General features: G+C 41.4%; 1 protein-coding gene across 1 annotated transcript; it reads right to left on the minus strand.

Moving 5' to 3' along the window:
* Positions 1–8238: 8238 nt before the first annotated feature.
* On the minus strand, positions 8239–20670 carry mlpha (melanophilin a). The gene is made up of 14 exons (XM_084953525.1): positions 20561–20670; positions 18075–18296; positions 17839–17951; positions 17686–17730; positions 14447–14505; positions 14270–14359; positions 14094–14196; positions 13376–13569; positions 13019–13102; positions 12698–12934; positions 10744–10905; positions 10530–10586; positions 10005–10047; positions 8239–9855 (listed from the first exon to the last, which is right to left on the minus strand). The coding sequence occupies exons 1-14, from the start codon at positions 20668–20670 to the stop codon at positions 9815–9817; spliced, it is 1560 nt and encodes a 519-aa protein (XP_084809651.1). The 3' UTR covers positions 8239–9814.
* Positions 20671–21162: the final 492 nt, after the last annotated feature.

The raw sequence follows: 21162 nt of genomic DNA on the forward strand, positions 1-21162 counted from the left end.
AATGTTTGCAGAATTCATATTTGATGGAAGTCTGCCCTTTTCTTTGATTTCAACAACGTTCTGTAGAAAACTGGTGCTAGAATCGTCCAGAATTCTTTGTAGAATTCTGCAGGAAAGCCGTCTGGACCTGGAGCCTTATTATTGGGCATACTTATCAGGGCCTCCTGGAGTTCACCTGATGTCAGTGGTGAATCCAGTGCCATTGCTTGAGAGTCTAATAATTTTGGGAGAGTTATGTTGTCCAAAAACTGATCAATTTCCTTTTTAGATGGTTTATTTGTGGTGAATATAAAGTTTTATAGAAATCCCTGAAAATGTTGTTTATTTGTTTCGGGTCATATATTGTGTTCCCAGAATCTTGAACAGCACCTATAGTTGTTTTTTCTTTATTTATTTTTAGCTGGTTTGCTAGAAATTGACCGGATTTATTACCATGTTCATAATTTTGTAAGCGTAGTCTTTGTACTAAGAATTTTGTTTTTTTATCAATTATCTCATTTAATTCCAGTTTTGTTTTGCGTATTTTGTTCAATGTTTCCTGATCTTGGTGGGACGCGTAGGCTTCTTCTAAGGATTTGATGTTTTTTTTCTAATTCCTGAATATTTTTGTTTTCTTTTTTCTTTTTATGTGATGAGAAAGAAATTATTTTACCTCTCATCACAGCTTTCCCTGTTTCCCATAGAACAGAAGCTGATGTTCCGGGAGTGTCATTATAGTCTAAATATAGAGTCCATTCTTTTTTAAAATATTTAATAAAGTCTTCATCTTTAAGCAGTGATGTATTAAATCTCCAGTTTTTACTTGGCGTAGTATTATTCTTGTGGATTAGTGTTAAAGATACAGGAGCATGATCGCTGACAGCTATAGGGTGAATCTCAGTGTCTGAAATGTCGCTCAGCAGTGAGCTGCTGACCAGAAAATAATCCAGACGAGAGTAGGAGTGATGAACATGTGAAAAAAAAGTATATTCCTTACTGGTGGGGTGAAGGGAGTGCCATGCATCACAAAGGCCATAGTCGCTCATATACTGTTTGATTATATTTGTGGATTGCCAGTTACGCTGAGTTCCTGCTATATTGAGCCTATCCATTTCTTCATTTACTCCAAGGTTGAGCTTGCCTCCAAGAACAAGTGTGCCATCTAAGTGTTCAGAGAAAAAAACGTGAAAGAATGAGGGATCATCAACATTTGGACCATATACACTTACAATACATAGCTTTTTATCACATATAGATAGTTTAATGATTAAGAATCTGCCCTTGCTACTCCCCTTTGTCTAGAATTATAACAAGCTGAGAACACATTAGGAAACTCAGGTGTTTTAAGTTCATTCAAACCTCTAAGAGGTCTGTGGGTCTCTTGTAAAAGGACAACATCTGCCTGTAGTTTTTTGAGTTGGTTAAATATTTTTAACCTCTTTTCTCTGGAGCCAGCTCCATTTATATTCCATGTAACAAACCTTTGTGCGCCCATAGATGTCTGTGTATAACTAGGGGTGTACGCTGTGTGTGTGGCTTAGACAGGTGGAGAGAATACATCACTTGTTCATAAATAAAGAGAAGGAGAGAGAGAAAAAATGTGTGGTGAGATGCTCCCTGAGTCTGACTATGTGTGTGCATATTTACTAATACAAGTACGCTTGGCTTAAGTGGGTGTATCCTATAGGTCTGTGTGCGCTGTCTGACTGATGTAAATGTGCAGCCGTTGAGCGCATGACTGTGCGTGATCGTGCGGTGCGTATGTGTCCAAATAAAGGATGTTGTTTGTGGAAGCAGGTGATCGAAGCAGTGAAAGAAATAAAGAAAGAAACCAAGGACAAGGGTGAGCAGCATAAAAACAAGAGGGGGGAAAAGAGAGAAAAAAAACGAGAAGGAGAAAAAAAAAATTAAAAAATGAAATATGAAAATATTTTGAATTTATCACAAAACTGTTTTCATGTCCTGTCAGATGCATTAATTAAAATTCTTCATTGTTGGCAGAAAGTCATTGGAAAGAAATACACATCATCGCTTACATTTAAAATACGTCAAATGCCTGTGCAACACTGTGCTTTGTTGAAGACACTGTGGCAATATACTGCAGGCAGTCCCAGTGCTGTCAGCAGCACTCTCCTTATTCCATCAGAGCAGAATACTGAGGCATCTGTGAGTGTCACTCAAGCAGTCTGATCACACAGTGTGTGGCATCTGTCTGCTTGGACCCATCAGCAGCCCTGCTCATACACATTGATATACATTGTCTTACTTTTCTCTGTCTATTTAAGACACCAAATGTTTGTTTGTTTGTTTGTGTGGGGATCTTTTGGGGGGACACTGATTGACAACAGCTGCACTCAGTGCTTAACGCCAGCCTTAACCCAAATTAAACCTCAACCCTGAAACCAAAAAGGCCTTTAAAGGTTTGTGAAACGACCAGGCACTATATCAAACTGGTTTCTGTAAAGATAAACACACTTAAACACAATTTGAAAGCATTGCATTTGGAGAAACACAGCATGCTTTGTGTGAAGCTCTCTTTGTTAGTCTCACTCTGACAAGCCTTAGTGCCTTAAAATAAGCAACCACTCTGTACTTGAAAACTTCTCCATCTCCCACCACTTTATTTATTTATATACATATTCCTTTGTGAAATATGTTAAAACATGACAGTAAAGTTTTTCCTTAGATAGTCTGTTCAGAACCACATCTGTCTTCAGCAAAGCCTAACTGAAAGACATGGATGACAAACCAAATGCCTACAGACAGTGTCACGCATTATATGACAAGTGTTAGATGCGCAGAGCACAAATATAAAGGCATCTCTGTATTGTCTATTCAGGCCTCCACCAGACCTTTGTTATATTCCACTGTGACACTAATCGAGTTAAACAAAGAATAGAGTTGTTGGCAGTGTGGAAAAGTGTTTCAAAGAAGCATTTTTGGGAAACAAAAGCTGTTTTAATAATCATTCTTTGAACAGAAAAGTGGAAAAAAAAACCTCTCAGTTAGTGTTTTGACCATTACCTGTAGCTCACAACACAGTTGTACAATGCATTATCCAATCCTAATATTAGCATCAAGAACAAAGTGTAACTGAGGGCATTTTAAAGTATGTAACAATGCAGGTAACTGAGCATAAATGCAACAAGTCTCGGGTTGTAACTTCTGAGTCTATCTTGAAGTTTGCACAGTGTCTGAGGTGGTTTCCAAGTTAATTGCGATTTGAAGATTGTGAAAGTATTTGTTTCTCTGTCCGGTGTCCGGTGATGGACTGGTTACCTATTCAGAATGTATCGAGGTCTTTTTAAAGATCTGTGGTTTCTGTTCTAAATCAGGACAAAAACCTTTCTTCTTTTCCATTTTCAAAGGTGTTTCCTTTTTGCAGTGCTGTTGGGTCACAAACTTTAAAGCCAGCATGATATCCTTGTCCCACCAATGCTGTGAAGGTCCAGCTTTTCAGATCCAATTAAAATCAAATCACTCAAAAAGATCCTCTGGAAAAGAGTAGATTTCTTAGAATAGAGATTATTAAACAGTGTCATATGAACAGCAGAAACCAGTACATTTATTGCAAAAATAACACATAGAAACCATGCAAAGCAAACGAAAGCGAAGCAACCGTGTAGAGCCTTAAAGCACAAACAGAAAAGACACACAAAAAGACAGACAGGAAAAAGCAGCAGTCCGGGTCAAATTGACCCACCTCTTATATACGATCAGTGACCCCTCCTCCTGCTGTTGGGTACCCTTTAATCCTTTGTTCTTTCTTTTCATCTTCCACTTATGATACATAACTTTCTGGCCCTACCACATAACTTCCCGAGAACCAGTCTTACATCCATCATTGAACTGGGTCCCTTTGTCAGTTTGCAAAACGGCAGTTAACAATTCAACAATTTGACAATTATTTGGGGTGCGCATGCCAAAAGTAAACTGCTATCTATGCTAAGAAAGGGTTTTTCTCAGCTTCTGGCAGCTGAGGTGGGAAAACAGAACGCCAGGTGCATGCCCGGTGGGGCCAGGTTTGTTTAACGTATAGGCAATGGAAGGGCTGGACACAACGTGGGGCGGTACAGATAATTGCAGATGAACACCGAGGAAGGGTTTAACCCAATATCTGGACTAGTCACCGTTGGCCATAACACAATTAAAGGTTACTTACTGATCCTAATTGCTACATTTTCAAACAGTATTGATCAACATGTGTTCATACAGCAAGTGGCACAAACTTCCATTAATATACTTGAAGATAATATTTGACCTATGTGGGTCTTGTGAGGAAGTGTAAGTGTGTTTTTAATGTGATTCATGAAAACAAAGCAGCACACATTCAACCATCTTCAAACTGTCACATCTCTGATGTCAGGAGTCATCATCAAAGTGTCAATCGATGAACAGATGATGGATCAATAACTGCAGCTGGATTGTGTTTGTTCTCTCCATCAGATTCCTGTCAACTCACAATCGACACAAACACAGTACACAAAAACCTCCAACTGTCTGACAACAACAGGAAGGTGACACGTGTGGAGGAGGTTCAGTCATATCCTGATCAGATTTGAAGTTTTTCTTCAGCTGCTGTGTAGAAATGGTGTGACTGGTCGCTGTTACTGGGAGGTCGAGTGGAGAGAAGACGTTTATATATCAGTGAATTACAGAAGAAAGGAGACAGTGAAGACTGTTTGTGTGGAGACAGTGATCAGTCCTGGATTTTGGACTGTTGTCATGATGGTCCTCGTTCAGTCAGGCACAGCTGCTCTGCATTTCCAACAAGCCCGAGCTCATTAAAATGAATCCAAATGTCTGATTTGTCTTTCTTAATGGGATTTTTCCATCATGGCTGAATAAGTGGACATCCAGTAGTGCTCAGTGTATCAAATATTAAAGGCATTCAGAATATCTCATGTTTCCGTCATTCTATAAAAACAGCTGTTTTTAAAAACTGATCCAATCAAAGAAACATGAACTTCCATATTGATCAGATCAATATGTACAGCTCTGATGTCACTTACATGTCCTTGAACTTTTCATGGATGGTGATTTGTGGCCCTCTGCTGGTGAGAAGATGAACTGCATGATGTCAGTTGAATGAACACAGATGACATGAAGTGTTTTTAAATCTGGTTTCATCAGCTTCAACAAACTCTGACTTTCAAAATAAAATCAGTTGATGTGACTGTTTTTGAAAGCTCTTATTTTGGAGGGAGCTGACATTTAATAATCAAATGTCAGTGTGGACACAGTATCTGAGCAGCGATAGGAATACATTTACAGAGCTGTAACTCAGACTAAACACATGGTCGGAGACTCGCTGTGCTTCGGGTCTTTATATTTACAGTCGAACCCTCACCTCTGCTCATCTCAGTGAGCTAAACCAGTGCTACCATTAAGAAAACAAATATTATTGATCATTTTCAGAATAAAGTGGAAATGTGGAGATTACAGTTGTTGTTTCAGGACAAACTGCCATGGTTTGAGTTGAGTTGAGTTGTCCGAGTTGGACAAATCCTACTTCAGAATTGATTTTAGTTGCAAGAAAATGAGTTATCTTTTCACTAACTCATCTACTGACATGTTCAGATTTTTCAGAATTCAGGAGAAATATCTTTAATTTAAAAAGATTTAATTTGCTTCAGCAGCTGAAATTACAAGTTACAGCGCTGGACCAAGCATCTGTCTTCACACGAAGGATGACCCTCATCGGGCCGTAAAGCTTATATAGTGTGACAATAACAAATGATTATTATGTCTGTCAAACTCTGGAACCCATCCTTATGTCTCCATTTGACCTCCTCTTCAAACTGTTCCCGGCAGGTTTTTGCAGTGCACAGTTTGGGGTAAATAGTCTTCTGCACGGCACATTACAATGTCACTAAATTACCATTAAAGTGCTTTATTGCAACGACTGCAGATCAGTGACAAGTAGCATACAGAAACGGAGCTGGGCAAGTGGCTCCTCCTCCTTTGCGCGCTCTCATAAATGGGGCAACAGTTTTTGGCACGAAACTGGATGTCACGATCCTGGGTCTTTCGACCCAGCCTTTTGAGTTATACTTTATTTTGTGTCAGCTGTTTCCCCATGTGTTTCCACTTCCCCTAATCACCCCTGTGTGTATTTAGTCTGTGTGTTTCTGCTCATTCATTGTCATGTCGTCTGTTGTTTCTCCTCATGTTTCCGTGTCTCCGGGTTTTTTTTTTCTATGTTCAGGTTTTTACGACATTCTAAGTTTTGTTTTTTCGTTGCGTGTTTAGCATTTAGTTTCTCCCCAGTGTGTATCTGATTTTTGTTTTTCTACCTTTTTTATCAGCCATATTAAACAGCCCGCTTTTTGTTAATATTCAAGTTTTCTTCCACGTTCTTTGTGTCTGCATTTTAGGTCCTTTCATCAATGCATACACTCTGCCTCTGCCAGACTGTGAGACTGGAAATAAAAACACACACAGTTTGTTGTGTGAAGAAATCAAACATGAGCTGAACAAACAGTAAAGTTCGTAAATACAAAAAGTTCACATGCTGGTTAGTTTTTCACCTGTGTTTACGTCCAAAGCTCTACCATACTGTACGCATCTGTATGTTTCATGTTTGTAGAAGTCCTTCAGTCACAACATGGTTCATCTTCATCTTTACAAGCTAGCCAGCTAACTTTCTGCTAGCCTCTAACTTAGCTCGTAAATGCTCTTTTTCATGACGTGTGTACATTTAACACTTTTATTGGAGCTGAGTGAATTTGGAGTGTTTCATGGGTTTGCCTGATGTCATTAGCCAGTAACTAGACACTCTAAGTACTTGGACACACTGTGAGCTCGTATAAAAAGAGCTACAAAGTGCCCTCTATGGATTAGATAGTCCACTTCTCCTTTATGTAGAAATCATCCTCCTTTGCAGGAATTATCGCCCCCTGCTGGTCAGAGGATGGACTGCTTCAGTAATCTCAAGGCTGAACACACTGATGGTAAAGAATCCTGTAATTTTCTCATGAATATATGAAATAAGTTAAAAATGCAGAATTGATTTGATGTTTTATGGATCATAAAGGCAAATGCAGATCAATGTTATCAATAATCAAAGAAACTAAATATGTTAAACTCTAAATGTGATCAGTTCTGATGATCAGTACCATTCATCCATAAAATCAATACATGGATCAAATAAGAACAGGGTTTGATTTTAAAATTTATTGATCATATCAGCAGTGATACAAACACAAGTTCAATAAACAGCTGACCAAAGTCTATAGAAGCTCAGTGGTGCCAGAATTAAACATAAAAGTAAAAAGTGAATTGTCTGTCTGAGCCAATCAAATTGCATCAGAGGAGATTAAGTTTAGAAATGGTTTTAAAGTTAATAGATTTTATTTTGAAATAAAGTTTTTATATCTGTCTTCTGTCAGTCACCAAAAGTTGATTCTGTTCATCTGGACGTTTTCAGTGGGAGAAATGTTTCATCCAACTGACGTCTTCAGTCTCAGCTGACTGCAGGTTTCAATCTTATAAACAGGACATTTGCATAATGACTGAAACCAGCCCAGTGGAGGAACAATGGGCTGGGAAGTCAGTTCCTTGATCATTAATATGCAAATACTCATGACCACCGATCAAAGCCCACTGATCAATGGCCATTAGTACCATTCACAGAGAGTTGGGGAATGGCTGCAATCACAGCATTGTAAGATGGTGACAGATGTACCCTTAAGCCCCCTCCTCGATTCAGAGATGGTCTTTTCACTTAAATGGCCTCCATGACTCCGCGCTCAAACCAGCGTTCCTCCCTGTCCAGGATGTTACATCCTCATCATTGAAAGAGTGTCCACTGGCTTGTAGGTGTAAATAGACTGCAGAGTCCTGGCCTGACGAGGTGGCTCTTCTGTGTTGTGCCATCCGCTTCACCAGAGGGTGTCTGGTTTCCACGATGTATAAGTCCTGGCAATCCTCCTGCACTTAACAGCGTACACTATGTTACTCTGTTTGTATCGGGGGACCCGATCGTTGGGGTGGACCAATTTTTGGTGCAGCGTGTTTTGGGGTTTAAAAGCCACAGAGACCTGGTGTTTAGAAAAAATGTGTCTCAGTTGTTCTGATACTCCTGACACGTACGGGATCACTACAGGTTTTTGCTTAGGCACTGATTGCCCTTCTCTCCTGGATCGGCTGGAGCTTTCTTTAGGTGCCGTCCCAGCTTTGACAAATGTCCAGCTAGGATAACCACATTTACTCAGGGCCTTCTTGATGTGATGTTCTTCTGCTTCCCTGACTGCTGTGTCTGTGGGGATGGTGTTGGCCCTGTGCTGTAGCGTCCTGATGACACCCAGTTTGTGCTCCAGTGGATGATGAGAGTCAAACCTTAGATAATGGATTGGATTTATATAGCACTTATCAAGGCACCCAAAGCGCTTTACAATTCCACTATTCATTCACTCTCAGATTCACACACTGGTGGAGGCAGCTACAGTTGTAGCTACAGCTGCCTTGGGGCAGACTGACAGGCTGCGAGGCTGCCATATCGCGCCATACTGATCCCTATGCGTAGGTTTCCGTTACACATTAGCTTTTAGATGTCCCCCATTACTGATGGAAATCTCACAGTCTAAGAAGGCTAACCTGCCACTTTTCATATCCTCCCTGGTGAATTTGATGTGTCGGTCCACCGAGTTAATGTGATACATGAATTGTGGTACGTGCTGAAATTTGATTTTCACCCAGGTGTCATCCACATACCTGAACCAATGGCTTGGTGGTGTTCCAGGGTAGGATAGCAAAGCCCTCTTTTCCACTTCTTCCATGTACAAATTGGCCACAGTGGGTGAAACTGGGGAACCCATGGCACACTGACCCTTGTATGTGAAATATGTGGAAAATATGATCCCTGATGCTGAGAGTGGTCCTGTTGCTAAGGTTGGGGTCATCCTGTAATCTCTTACTACCTCCAACGCTTCCGTGACTGGGATGCAAGTGAAAAGAGATGTAACGTCGTACGAGACCATGGTTTCATCTGCCTCCATAATGACATCTCTCACCTTCTCAACAAAATCCAAGGTGTTCTGGATGTGGTGCTCAGAGCTGCCTACCAGCGGGTTGAGGATCGAAGTCAGAAACTTTGGGTTGTTATAGGTGACCGAGTTGATCATACAGACAATCGGTCTTAAAGGTGCATCCTGTTCATGTATCTTTGGTAAACCATACAGACTTGGTGTTGATTACCCTGGGTATAGCCTGTGTTATGAGATCAAGTCCATAGCCTTGTCTTGTTCTAACTGCTTCAGACAGTCTGTCACCCTCTTCCTGTAACCACTTCATAGGTCTCGTTTCAGGGGCTCATAAGTATTTTTGTCACTGAGTAGTGACAAAATTTTCTCATGATAGTCTTTCTGGTTTAGCAATACTGTGCACTTGCCCTTGTCTGCCGGAAGGATGATGATGTTGTTGTCATCACTAAGTGATGTGAGTGCCTTCCTCTCCTCCATGCTGATGTTGGATGCTGGGGGCTTTGCGTTGCTGAGACAAGCCGAAACTTTGTCAGTGTTAAAACGAAATATTTTGGATTTATACATTTTTAAACATTTTCATGTTACTTCATTTCCATGTAATTCTCTCCAGCTGCCTCTGAGCTTCAAAGAAATATTGTAATGATTGTACATTTGAATATTCATTTAGTTTGGTACATACTTTTTCACTTTTTCTCATATTTTGTCTAAATCTACCAGCTGTAATCATGTGTTATGTTTCTAACACATAAGCAGCAGCAGTTACAGATAAAAGTTGCTCTTTGAGTTGCTCTATGATGAAGGCTTCATGACGAAGAGGAGCAAGCAGCAGCTGCTGAAGGTCTGTTTCTGCTTCAGAACATGTTGCTGGATTTCCACTGAGTGCCGTTAGCTTCTGAAACAAGAAATGATCATTAACGCGGTTATTCGCTGTTAACGAACACGCATCACAACTTTGTAATGTCATGGCCTTGAACCTGACTGTAACATGTTTCAGCTTCTTCACTTTAAACGTGCAGAAAGCAACGTGAGTGTGTTTCTTACTCTGAAAATCCTGAGTCGACTTTTTTCTCTGAGTTCCTGAAACCTGCAAAGAAACATGGAAGTTTTTAACTTAGTCCTGAGTGATGTCAGAAAGAAACTGTTTCCATGCAGCTAACATGGCATCCAGTCAACCGTCTACCTCTGAAAACCAAAACCTGCAGTTCCTCTGGTGTCCACTAGAGGCTCCAGCAGTGACTCAGTCCTCATATACTCCCATGTTAAAATTAGGGATGGGTACCAATATCCAGTGCCATTATGGCACCGGTTCTGACATAAACGGTAGTAACACACAAAGGTTTTAAAATGCTCAGAAGCCAAACAAAGATAGGACAATGGTTATGTGTTCTTTATTCTCTCATTTCTCTTCAGTAACTCAGTCCAGTCTACGCTCTGAGTTTCCCTTCAAAAAGGTTACACTAGAAAAGTGATGACCGTCTAACAGCTGAAACCCGATAACTTTTTTATTTGTTCCTGTGAGTGAGCACACATTAATGTAACCTTGACATCATTTCCTCACACACTGACCTTCTTCTTGGATCCGGCGGCGCTCAGAGCAGCGATTTTACTCTCAATATCAGAGACCTGCAGATGGAACAAACATGAAGGGAAACTGTTGGGTTTGCTTATTAAAAACAGGAAGACTTGAAAAGCTTCCTGTTTGTGTTTATTCCAGTATCAGCCATTTTGTTCCTAGACACCGCGTAAACATGACCATGTACATCCAAAGCCATTGACCCACCTCGCTCTCAGCACTCTGGACTCTGGCGGCGGTCAGTGCCACCACGTCCTCAAGCTCCGACAGTTCCGAGTCCGTCGCCCCTCCAAACTGATTCTTGGCACTCTGCTCGAGCTGCCGCAGCTTCGACTCCAGCTCATAGGACTGACCGGCCGTGATGTACACCTAAACAGGTAACAGGACAGACCCTGGGTCAGCTGACACGCCTCCAGACCACTGAGAATGATGGTGATGATGATGAAGACAGGCCTGAGCATCAGTGAAACACACTGGTTCTCTGACTGACTCAATCACTGAACAGGTAACAGGAGAAGACCTGGTCTCATCAGAGGATGAAGAGTTCAGTCATGAGGATCTTTACATCATGACATTATGACCTGATGATGAAACTAGAACAAATCCCTTATATTGTACACATTCTCCTAACGGGTCATTTTTACTGATAGCTTTAAGGCTATTGAACAATAATGAGCATAGACCTGGTTTTACCAACTGTTCTGGGGCATGTTTCAAATGATCACGTAACCTTTTCCTAAATCTAGAACTGCTGTAACTGGACTCAAACTGGACTGAGACTGGACCCAGTGTGTTTGACCGACACCAGCCCTGTCGCTGATGGACGGACACACAACAGCCGGGAAGGTTAAAGCCAGTCCAGACATTTCCGTCATGCTTCGGACGAGGTAGAGGGTTGGGTTTCAGGGACAATGAGGTGTGCAGTTCATGTTGGAGGCTTACATTTTCCTCAAGTTCCCTGAACGCATCATCGGCCTGCTTTACGTCAGTGCCTACTAAGTGGGACCTGTCGATCGGCTCTGAGAGGCCGTACTCGACCATAGCGTTTTCTGTGGCATTAATGGTTCTCAGGACCTCAGTGGTGAGGTCACAGAGGGCGGCGGCAGTCGATCTCTGAAAGCCATGTAGAGGGACAGATGTTAGCAGCTGGAAAACAACATCCCATCCTGCAGCAGCTACCGGGCTGGATGCCCCACAGCACCACAGCATTTCTTGTGTCTGAGTTGTGTCTCTGGGAGGTCATGTTGCGATTAAAAAGGACTCTGCACATAAAAAAAACCTTTCTACATTTAAATGTGGTGCACACCTTTTGTTCCTAAAATGGTGGCATGTGTTTCAGACAGACCTGACCACAGTGATAAAAACTATCCTGCTGATTCCCCAGCTATGATTCAGAGGCAGACGAAGAGGTTTCCCAACACTCAGTGCTTTTACAGATTTCTCCTTCTGTTTGGTGTTACATGACTGAGCAGAGGTTTAGTTTTTAGGTGAACACCTGTACAGGTGAGGGGTCATGTGGTCCAGGCAGGTAGCTGCTGAGCTTCACAGTAACAGTAACCTAACAGACGGCTGTTAGTCAATGCAGGAGGCAGCAGGTTAGTGAGGACTAGTCCGTGATGCATCAGAAAGAGTTCTCCTCCATCAGGAGGTCACTGGACATCTAGTCTGTAGACGTGGGTTTACTAGGACAGGAACCACACCTCATTTCTCATTATTATTTTTTTTGTCACAGATGGAATAAGAAAACCAATGAGAAGTTTAGAGAAACGTTCAGTATTTTCAGGAGTGGATGAGGACAAAAACATGAGAATGAAGAAGAAACATGGTGTTCAGACCCATCATAGATGGAGTAAAACAGCGTTTTTGGGGAGAAGCCAAGCCATGCTGTAGAAGCACTGAATGTATCACACGTGGGAACCTGGATGTTTATGAGACATCGGACAAAATAAAGAGTTAAAAACCTTTTAGACTTTATTTTGTTCTTTGAAAACAAGGTTAAAAACAAATTTGCCATTAAATGATTGTGCACTGATCCAAAAGTAAGCTTTTTATAACATCGGATCCACTGGTGGTCTGAGAAACCTCCAGGTTCCCATTCTCTGGATTTATGGGTTGGAATTCAATGAATTCTGTAAACAGTGGACTGAATCAGTCTTCCTACCTTTTGAGCCTCGGTGGGCATCTCATCACTGGATGAGCTCAGTTCTTTTTTCTTCCGGGAGTTCAGAGCGATTGCTGGGCCACCCTTCAGTCCGGCCAAACCTTTACCCACAGAAAAGGACTTCTTCCCAGCTTCGTCGTCTGATGACGGGCCCTTATCGCTCAGGTTCCCCGCCAGCTCACTAAGCTTCCTTCTCAGTTTCTCCTCCTCATTCTGAGCTGATGGATTTGATGCCTGCTGTAAAACAAAGTTACAGAATGTTTGTACTGACTGGTTTCAGGAAATGATCTCACATTATCCCACATCATCATCGCATCTCACCTCGTTTACACCAGGTGTAATCTTTTCCTCCAGGCGGCTCAGCAGACTCTCGATGGCCAACATTCGTTTGCTCAGTTCATTTATCTGCAATGTAAAATCAACATGAACAGCAAGGAGATGATTTTGTATGACAAAAAGACTCCATGTCAGTTAACAATATCTCCTGGTTCTTTATGGCTGAGATTATATGGACTGAAACTTTTTTGAACAAAATACCATGAAGAAGAAAAAAAGGCAAAACATAGAATTAAAAGGCAAAACATAGAATTAAAACAGGTTTTCCAAGAATCAAGAGAAGAAAATCCAATGTTTATGCCACCAAAATTTAACTTCCAGTGACTGGTTGATTGTCCTTACCGGCGGGGCTTGTCCCAGGTTCTCCTGGGAGGAGGTTCTACTGCCCCTTCGGCGGTGGGGTGGTTGTTGGGACATCTGCGGGTACCTCTGGTACTCCTCCTCATCTGATGTGTCAACGTACTGCTGCCGAGCCACCGACGAGGTGATCTTGGACAGAGAGCGAGTCCGGACCATCCGATTCTCTCCGTTGTCATCTGATAACAAACACAGGTAAACATGAATACACAAAAACACTCAGGTGGATGCAGATCTACAAAGATGGACAGGTAAGTAAAAACATTCAGGTAAATGTACATGTTGGAAATAAAAAGCAGCATGTCGGACATCCAAAGTAGAAATTTTATCTAAACCTGATAATAAGTAAAATTTGCGATTAGTTATCCTATCCAGTCTGACAGGCTTGTTTTGAAGGCCTCTGTTTGATGTGATAAATCTGTGAAACAAAAGCTGTGATTCCTGCAACAGACAGCAGGTGGAGCCCCAGTGAAAACAGCTACGGGACAAACTGCATTTCCATTAATTCCCGCATTTCCATAGGGTTACTCCCAGAAGTTTTCTGTGGGAAGGTAAATCATGGTGGACAGATTCTGTGGGCCCCAGTAACCCCCATATAGACCACAGTGGTTTAAACAGTTTATTTTGTTGGACATGTGAAATTGGTTGTGTATTTTGGGACCTGCACCATGTTGCTGGAAGACCGGTATGCTGGTATACTGACCAGGTCTCATGGCATATCGGTCCAGGCTCTTCCTGCGGTTTCCTCTGTGGCTGTAATGGTCGTAGTCCACGTCATTCCTATAGTACCGATCATCCTGCTGCTGCTGTGAATCCAAAGTTACACACATGGTTTTAGATCTCTGTTTTTTATGTTTGCTTTTCATAACTTTGACTTACCTGCACAGACGGACGGCGTGAGTGAGGCAGATAATCCTCATTGTCAAAGTCCATAGGATGAACAGACAGCAGACGTTTGTTCTTCCTCATCTGAAAACACATCATGTTAGGCCTGAATGTGGATTATTTCATAAAACAGATGTAGAATCACATCTTTATCACTTTTATGTTTATTACCACTTTGTAGCGCTGACCCTCGAATTCTCCTTGATCATCCTCATTGCCATTATACGCGTCTGAAAATGCAACATGTTTTGTCATTATTCTGTCCAGTTTTAGTTTTAGATGATGCTCCTTTTGAACCATTTGATTCCACAGTTAATTTTGAACAGTGCTTTATAAAAAAGCAAATCATTATTAATGTGTACACATTTGTATGTATACCACATGGTTAATTATGGAGTTCCACAAGGTTCTTTACTAGGACCAAATCTATTCACATTATACAGTGGGATGCAAAAGTTTGGGCAAACTTGTTAATAGTCATTATTTTCCTGTATAAATCGTTGGTTGTTACAATAAAAAATGTCAGTTAAATATATCGTATAGGAGACACACACAGTGATATTTGAGAAGTGAAATGAAGTCTATTGGATTTACAGAAAGTGTGCAATAATTGTTTCAACAAAATCAGGCAGGTGCATAAGTTTGGGCACCACAAAAAAAGAAATGAAATCAATATTTAGTAGATCCACCTTTTGCAGAAATTACAGCCTCTAAACGCTTCCTGCAGGTTCCAATAACATAAGATAAGATAACCTTTATTAGTCCCACACGTTGGAAATTTGTTTTGTTACAGTGGACAGTGCAAAGTTGCATAGAAAAATTAGAAGAAAAAAACACTGGAATAATATATCCATAAGATACTGTACACAATAGAATAGAATAAAATTAAATTAAAATAAAATAAAATAAAATACTATATACAATCGAATAAAATAGAATACAAATGCTATATACAATATGAGTATAATACAACGATGCCAGAAAGAGTATTGCACTTAGTGTTATTGCTATTGCACATGTGTGGATGTGTTTAATCAGTTGAAGTCTTTGTTGTGGGGTCTGACAGCAGTGGGGAGGAAAGACCTGTGAAATCTCTCCGTCCCACACCGTGGGTGCTGCAGCCACTGAAGGAGCTGCTCAGTGCTGTCAGAGTCTCATGCATGGGGTGGAAGATGTTGTCCAACAATGAGAGTCTGGATTGTGGTTGAAGGTATTTTGGACCGTTCCTCTTTACAAAACATCTCTAGATCATTCGGGTTTGATGGCTTCCGAGCATGGACAGCTCTCTATAACTCACACCACAGATGTTCAATAATATTCAGGTCTGGGGACTGAGATGGCCGTTCCAGAACGTTGTACTTGTTCCTCTGCATGAATGCCTTAGTGGATTTTGAGCAGTGTCTCGTTGTCTCGTTGAAAGATCCAGCCCCGGCGCAGCTTCAGCTTTGTCACTGATTTCTGGACATTGGTCTCCAGAATCTGCTGATACTGAGTGGAATCCATGTGTCCCCCAACTTTGACGAGATTCCCAGTCCCTGCACTGGCCACACAGCCCCACAGCATGATGGAACCACCACCATATGTTACTGTAGGCAGCAGGTGTTTTTCTTGCTGTGTTTTTTTGCCTCCATGCATAACGCCCCTTGTTATCCCCAAATAACTCAATTTTAGTTTCATCAGTCCACAGCAGCTTATTCCAGAATGAAGCTGGCTTGTCCAAATGTGCTTTAGCATACCTCAAGCGGCTCTGTTTGTGCTGTGGGCGGAGCAAAGGCTTCCTCTGCATCACTCTCACATACAGCATCTCCTAGTGTAAAGTGCGCCGAATGGTTGAACGATGCACAGCGACTCCATCTGCTGCAAGATGATGTTGTAGGTCTTTGGTGCTGGTCTGTGGGTCGACTCTGACTGTTCTCACCATTGCTTCTGTCTATCCGAGATTTTTCTCGGTCTGCCACTTTGAGCCTTAATTTGAACTGAGCCTGTGGTCTTCCATTGTCTCAATATGTTCCTAACTGTGGAGACAGACAGCTTAAATCTCTGAGACAGCTTTCTGTATCCTTCCCCTAAACCATGATGGTGAACAATCTTTGTCTTCAGGTCATTTGTGAGTTGTTTTGAGACCCCAGTGTTGCTACTCTTCAGAGAAAATTGAAAGAGGAGGGAAACGTACAATTGACCCCCTTAAATACTCTTTCTCATTATTGGATTCACCTGTGTATGTAGGTCAGGGGTCACTGAGGTTACCAAGCCAATTTCAGTTACAATAATTAGTTCTACAGGTTTTGGAATCAATAAAATGACAACAGTGCCCAAATTTATGCACCTGCCTGATTTTGTTTAAACAATTATTGCACACTTTCTATAAATCCAACAAACTTCATTTCACTTCTCAAATATCACTGTGTGTGTCTCCCATATGATATGTTTAACTGACATTTTTTTATTGTAACAACCAACGATTTATACAGGAAAATAATGACTATTAACAAGTTTGCCTAAACTTTTGCATCCCACTGTACATGTGAATAGACATGTATTTTCACTGCTATGCAGATCACACACAACATTATCTATAAGCCAGATGACACACACCAATTACCGTAGTTTTGGACCCAGATTACCCCGCAAGGCTCCTGACTACTGTAGCTGTAATACATCAAGCAGCTTCGTAGCTTACCAAAGTCATACTAAAATGGCCTGTATTTGTATAGCGCTTTACTAGTCCCTAAGGACCCCAAAGCGCTTTACACAAGCAGTCATCCACCCGGCGAGGCTGCCAGACACTGGCGCCACCGGGCCCTCTGACTACCACCAGTAAGCAATGGGTGAAGTGTCTTGCCCAAGGACACAATGACCGAGACTGTCCAAGCCGGGGCTCGAACCGGCAACCTTCCGATTACAAGGCGAACTCCCAACTCTTGAGCCACGATCGCCACTAAATCACTTTCGACAGATTTGTGAGTGCTGTGTACCACATAAAATGGGTTTGAGGTCAGTAAGCACAACCAGAATTCATATATAAGGTGCGCCGCATTATAAGGCACACTGTTGATTGTTGAGAAAATAAACGATTTTAAGTGCCCCTTATAGTGCGGAAAATACGGTTGTTAAACTGCAGGAATGTCTTAAAGACCTGGATGACCTCTAATTTTCTGGTAGTCATTGTACTTTCTGGTACTCTACTCTCTACTCTAAGCCTTTGAGCAGACGTTCTTTTGATTGGCTAAGTCCCGGTGATGTTTGGTGAGTCTTAGCTTTGGACCAGCAGCTGTTACCTTTACATGATTAATTTGAACCTTTGCCCATAATTACCAGGAACATTTGACAGTAACATATAAATAGCATGGTAAATGGGAAGAAAATTTCCAATTGAAATCTATTAATAGTAAAACATTTAAGAAACTCACGACTGTGGACATCTGGCATACTCTGCGTGTCATCATCACGCCCACCTGAAGCACCAACACAAGTTGTCTGTTAGCGTGTAACCTCAATAAAACCCTAAAAAAGCTCACAGTTGACTCATTATCTCTGAATTCTTTAACATAAGGCAAACTCACCTTCTCCGTTCAGCCTCTTGTACAATGACCTCATCACTTTGGCACTACCAAAGCGTTTGAAACGGTTTCTCACGTTGTCATGGTACCAGCCCAGAGTCCCGATCTTGAGCACCCTGAACAACACAAGTGCAGAATATCGAGAATATAATAAACATCTACCATGAAAGAAACTACCATGACCACCAAATAACTCTGAGCTTACGCTGACGCAGTGCTCTCTGCTGCCGGAGGCTCACCTGTTCATGCGGCAGTTGTCGCACACCCAGCCGTGCTCCTTCTTGTTGTAGCGGCTGCAGGACTTGCAGGTGTACATGCGACAGTCCAGACACTGGCGTTTGCTGTTGACCAGGAACTTGAAGGGCTGCAGGCAGCGGATACAAAGCGAGTCGGACAAGTTGCTCTGAGAGCCCAGCAGCTCTCGTTTTGTGTCCTCCTTCTCAATCTTATTCTTCAGCTCACTGCAAAAGACATGAAAAGATAGTCCCTGAGTTCATCATGGAGTAGAGACCTTGAGGTTTGGAAACTTCAGCAAAAATAGCTGCAGCTCCCTAAACAAATATAACAAATGAACATAGATTTCATCAAATTAGAACACTCTGACCAATCCAAGGAATGCACAAACGACTAAAACCATAACAGAGAACTTCTTGAGGAATTTTGAGGATCTGAAGGAAGACCTGATGATGAAGATCTGGAAGATCAAACACTAGAAACAAAGGCGTTGACATTTCGTTTCTCAAGAACAGTGTGGTGATGGATTTGCTTTCCAGAACAAAGAGTAGGTAAATCTGTGTTTGAGATGTTTGGCTATGTTTGGTTTGTGCCTAGATCTTTATTCAATCAGGCTCGTGATCAGAGTAAAGCACCAAAGGATCAAACCTTAGCAGCATGCGCCACAAAAACGGGTTACCTCTCTGAAAGGTCGGCTGATGCCAAATATCCAAAGCTCCAGATCACAAGGTGCAAACAACAACTCAAATTCCACTCCAGGTGATCTTATAGAAACCTTGAACCTCGCTGACAGGTAGAATAAAAAACAAAGGAAAAAGAACCAGAACCAAGGAGCTGATTCCATCTGGAGACGGAGCTACCATGGACTGTTGAGTGAAGGTACTAATTATTAAACTGATAAAAAAAAACAACGTGAGACTTCGGTTCTTTACATTTTCACAGAGAAGAGAGGGAACAGCAGTCATAAAGAAGATAAATGACCAATCTGTGACTCACCCACAGCCCCTCAATAATTCTGAATGAATCGTGTGTTCTCCCTGCTTCATGTGATCCATCACTTTAGCAATGTCCACATGGAGGCCCACCAGCCTCAGACTGAGAACCATGGAGGGGCTGAGCCACAAAAACCTTCAGAGTATGCGACGACCACAACTGCAAATCAGATCTGTTTATCTGGCAATGGGTCACAGGGACAGGAACGGAGAGAGACCTCCCTCTCTGCAACTACCTCATCTAGCTTATCTGGAGTAACACAGAGGCCTTCCCAGGCCAGCCCAAGGATCTGATCTCTCCTGCTGTCCCGGATCTACATCAGGCCTGCTCCTCCTGGTAGGAGCTGGCAGTGTGCTCCTTTTGAACTCTAGTCCAAACCCCTCCCAAAAGTCTGAACTCCTCACCTTTCCAGTTCATCAGTCCACAGTATAAAAAAAGTCTTCTTACTGATTTCAGTTTGGCTTCTTTCATAGTTTTAAATGTTGAATTCTGATCAGTTTTTATTGATTTCTCGGTTTGTTTTGTATGCTTGTTAAAGGATGAAGATGACAACATGTTCCTGATGATTTCTCTCCAGTCATGAGTCCCTGTGAGGCTGCTCCCTCCCCCCGGGGGCTGATGGGAGTTGGAGTGTTTGGAGGAGACACAGAGCGTCTTTGTGAGGCAACTCCGTGTGACCGGGACGTGATCGAGTGCAACAACAACAACGTCTTTCACGCTGGAATTCCTGCAAACTTCACATGAACGAAAACAGTTCAAACTCCAGGACTCACACAAAGTTTAGCTTCAGAGTCACAGAGAGAAAGTCTGGGAAAGTCTGGGGTTTATCTAAGACACAGATAGTGGACTCCAGGCCTGCAGGTTTTAGATGTGTCCTTGATCCAACACAGCTGATTTAAATAGCTAAATGACCTCCTCAACATGTCTTGGGGTTCTCCAGTAGCCTGTTAATGAACTAATCATTTGATTTAGGTGTGTTGACCCAGGGTGAGATCTAAAACCTGCAGGACACCGGCCCTCGAGACCTGGAGTCCCCTGATCTAAGACTTAAAAATATCAACTCTGAGAGGAAAGCATGCCAAAAACAGCTCACTGTGCTCACTACATTCACTGAGGGAATGTCTGAAGTTCATTTCAGTTTGTTTGTTTTTACTGTGTTTACTTTTGTTTCACTAACCTGGCAACATATTTGATGCTTAATCAGTTTTAAAAAGGACTTAATTCACTCTCTGATTCTTTCTACATTGATTGATTTTTGATTTGTCCGTTTTTTGCCCAATTTTTAATAACACTGAATACATACAATATTCAAACTTCCATTAAAATGTGTAGAAGCTTCAAAGCATTTTTTTATTTATTTTGTTTTATTTCTGCAGCAAGAATTTTCTGTGTGCTATTATTAATGCTGATATTTCAGCTTCAGTTTGAAAAACACCCTGAAACTTTAGTAATGTTTCTGATATTTGTACATGAAAACTCTGAGTGTGGGAACGAGTACCCGAGTCTCTCTTCTTCTTTCTTGCGGAGGTTGAAATCTCGTTGAATCACCTCCCAAACATGTTTGGCCTCTTCATCCGTTAGACGGGAAAGATCCAGCTTATGCTCCATGACACTAAAAGAATCACTCAATCAATCAAACAAACAATCAATCAAACAGTCATATGAAGTGGCAGTTGTTCTTCAGGGTTTCGTTGTTGGTCCTCTGCTTTTAGTAACAAGGTTTTCTTTTTTTTTAAGTTATACAACTTGTTAAAATGTAAGGATATTCTAGAAATACTTGAGGTAATGAATAAAATATTCTAGAAAAATATAGTGCATATATAATACTTTGATAATAAAAGCATGAAAAAGACAAAAGTTTTCAGATAAAAAAAACTTTTCACTTAACAAATCTTTAGAACAAGATTTTGTGATAACACATTTTAGACAAACAAAATGAAGGTTTTATAATTCAGTATAATGAGAAATTTGAAAAAGATATCTTAATAAATAAATAGTAAATTCCTATTAAAGCAAAAAGCTGGAAATATTTTAAAGCAACATATTTTTTCAGGAAAACCCCCCCAATATATTTATGAAAAAGCTATAATATATCAGAAG

This window comes from Perissodus microlepis, chromosome 15 (assembly GCF_051167445.1).
Source record: "Perissodus microlepis isolate ML-2025 ecotype Zambia chromosome 15, ASM5116744v1, whole genome shotgun sequence".
Taxonomy (NCBI): Eukaryota; Metazoa; Chordata; class Actinopteri; order Cichliformes; family Cichlidae; genus Perissodus; species Perissodus microlepis.

Excerpts from the sequence above, each read along its gene's own strand:
- mlpha (XM_084953525.1), bottom strand. The coding sequence starts at position 20,670 with ATGGAGCATAAGCTGGATCTTTCCCGTCTAACGGATGAAGAGGCCAAA. Across the intron at positions 17,731-17,838 it reads CAAGAGGCTGAACGGAGAAG|GTGGGCGTGATGATGACACG; the intron begins GTGAGTTTGCCT and ends TTGGTGCTTCAG. Across the intron at positions 13,570-14,093 it reads CCGATATGCCATGAGACCTG|ATGACAACGGAGAGAATCGG; the intron begins GTCAGTATACCA and ends GTTTGTTATCAG.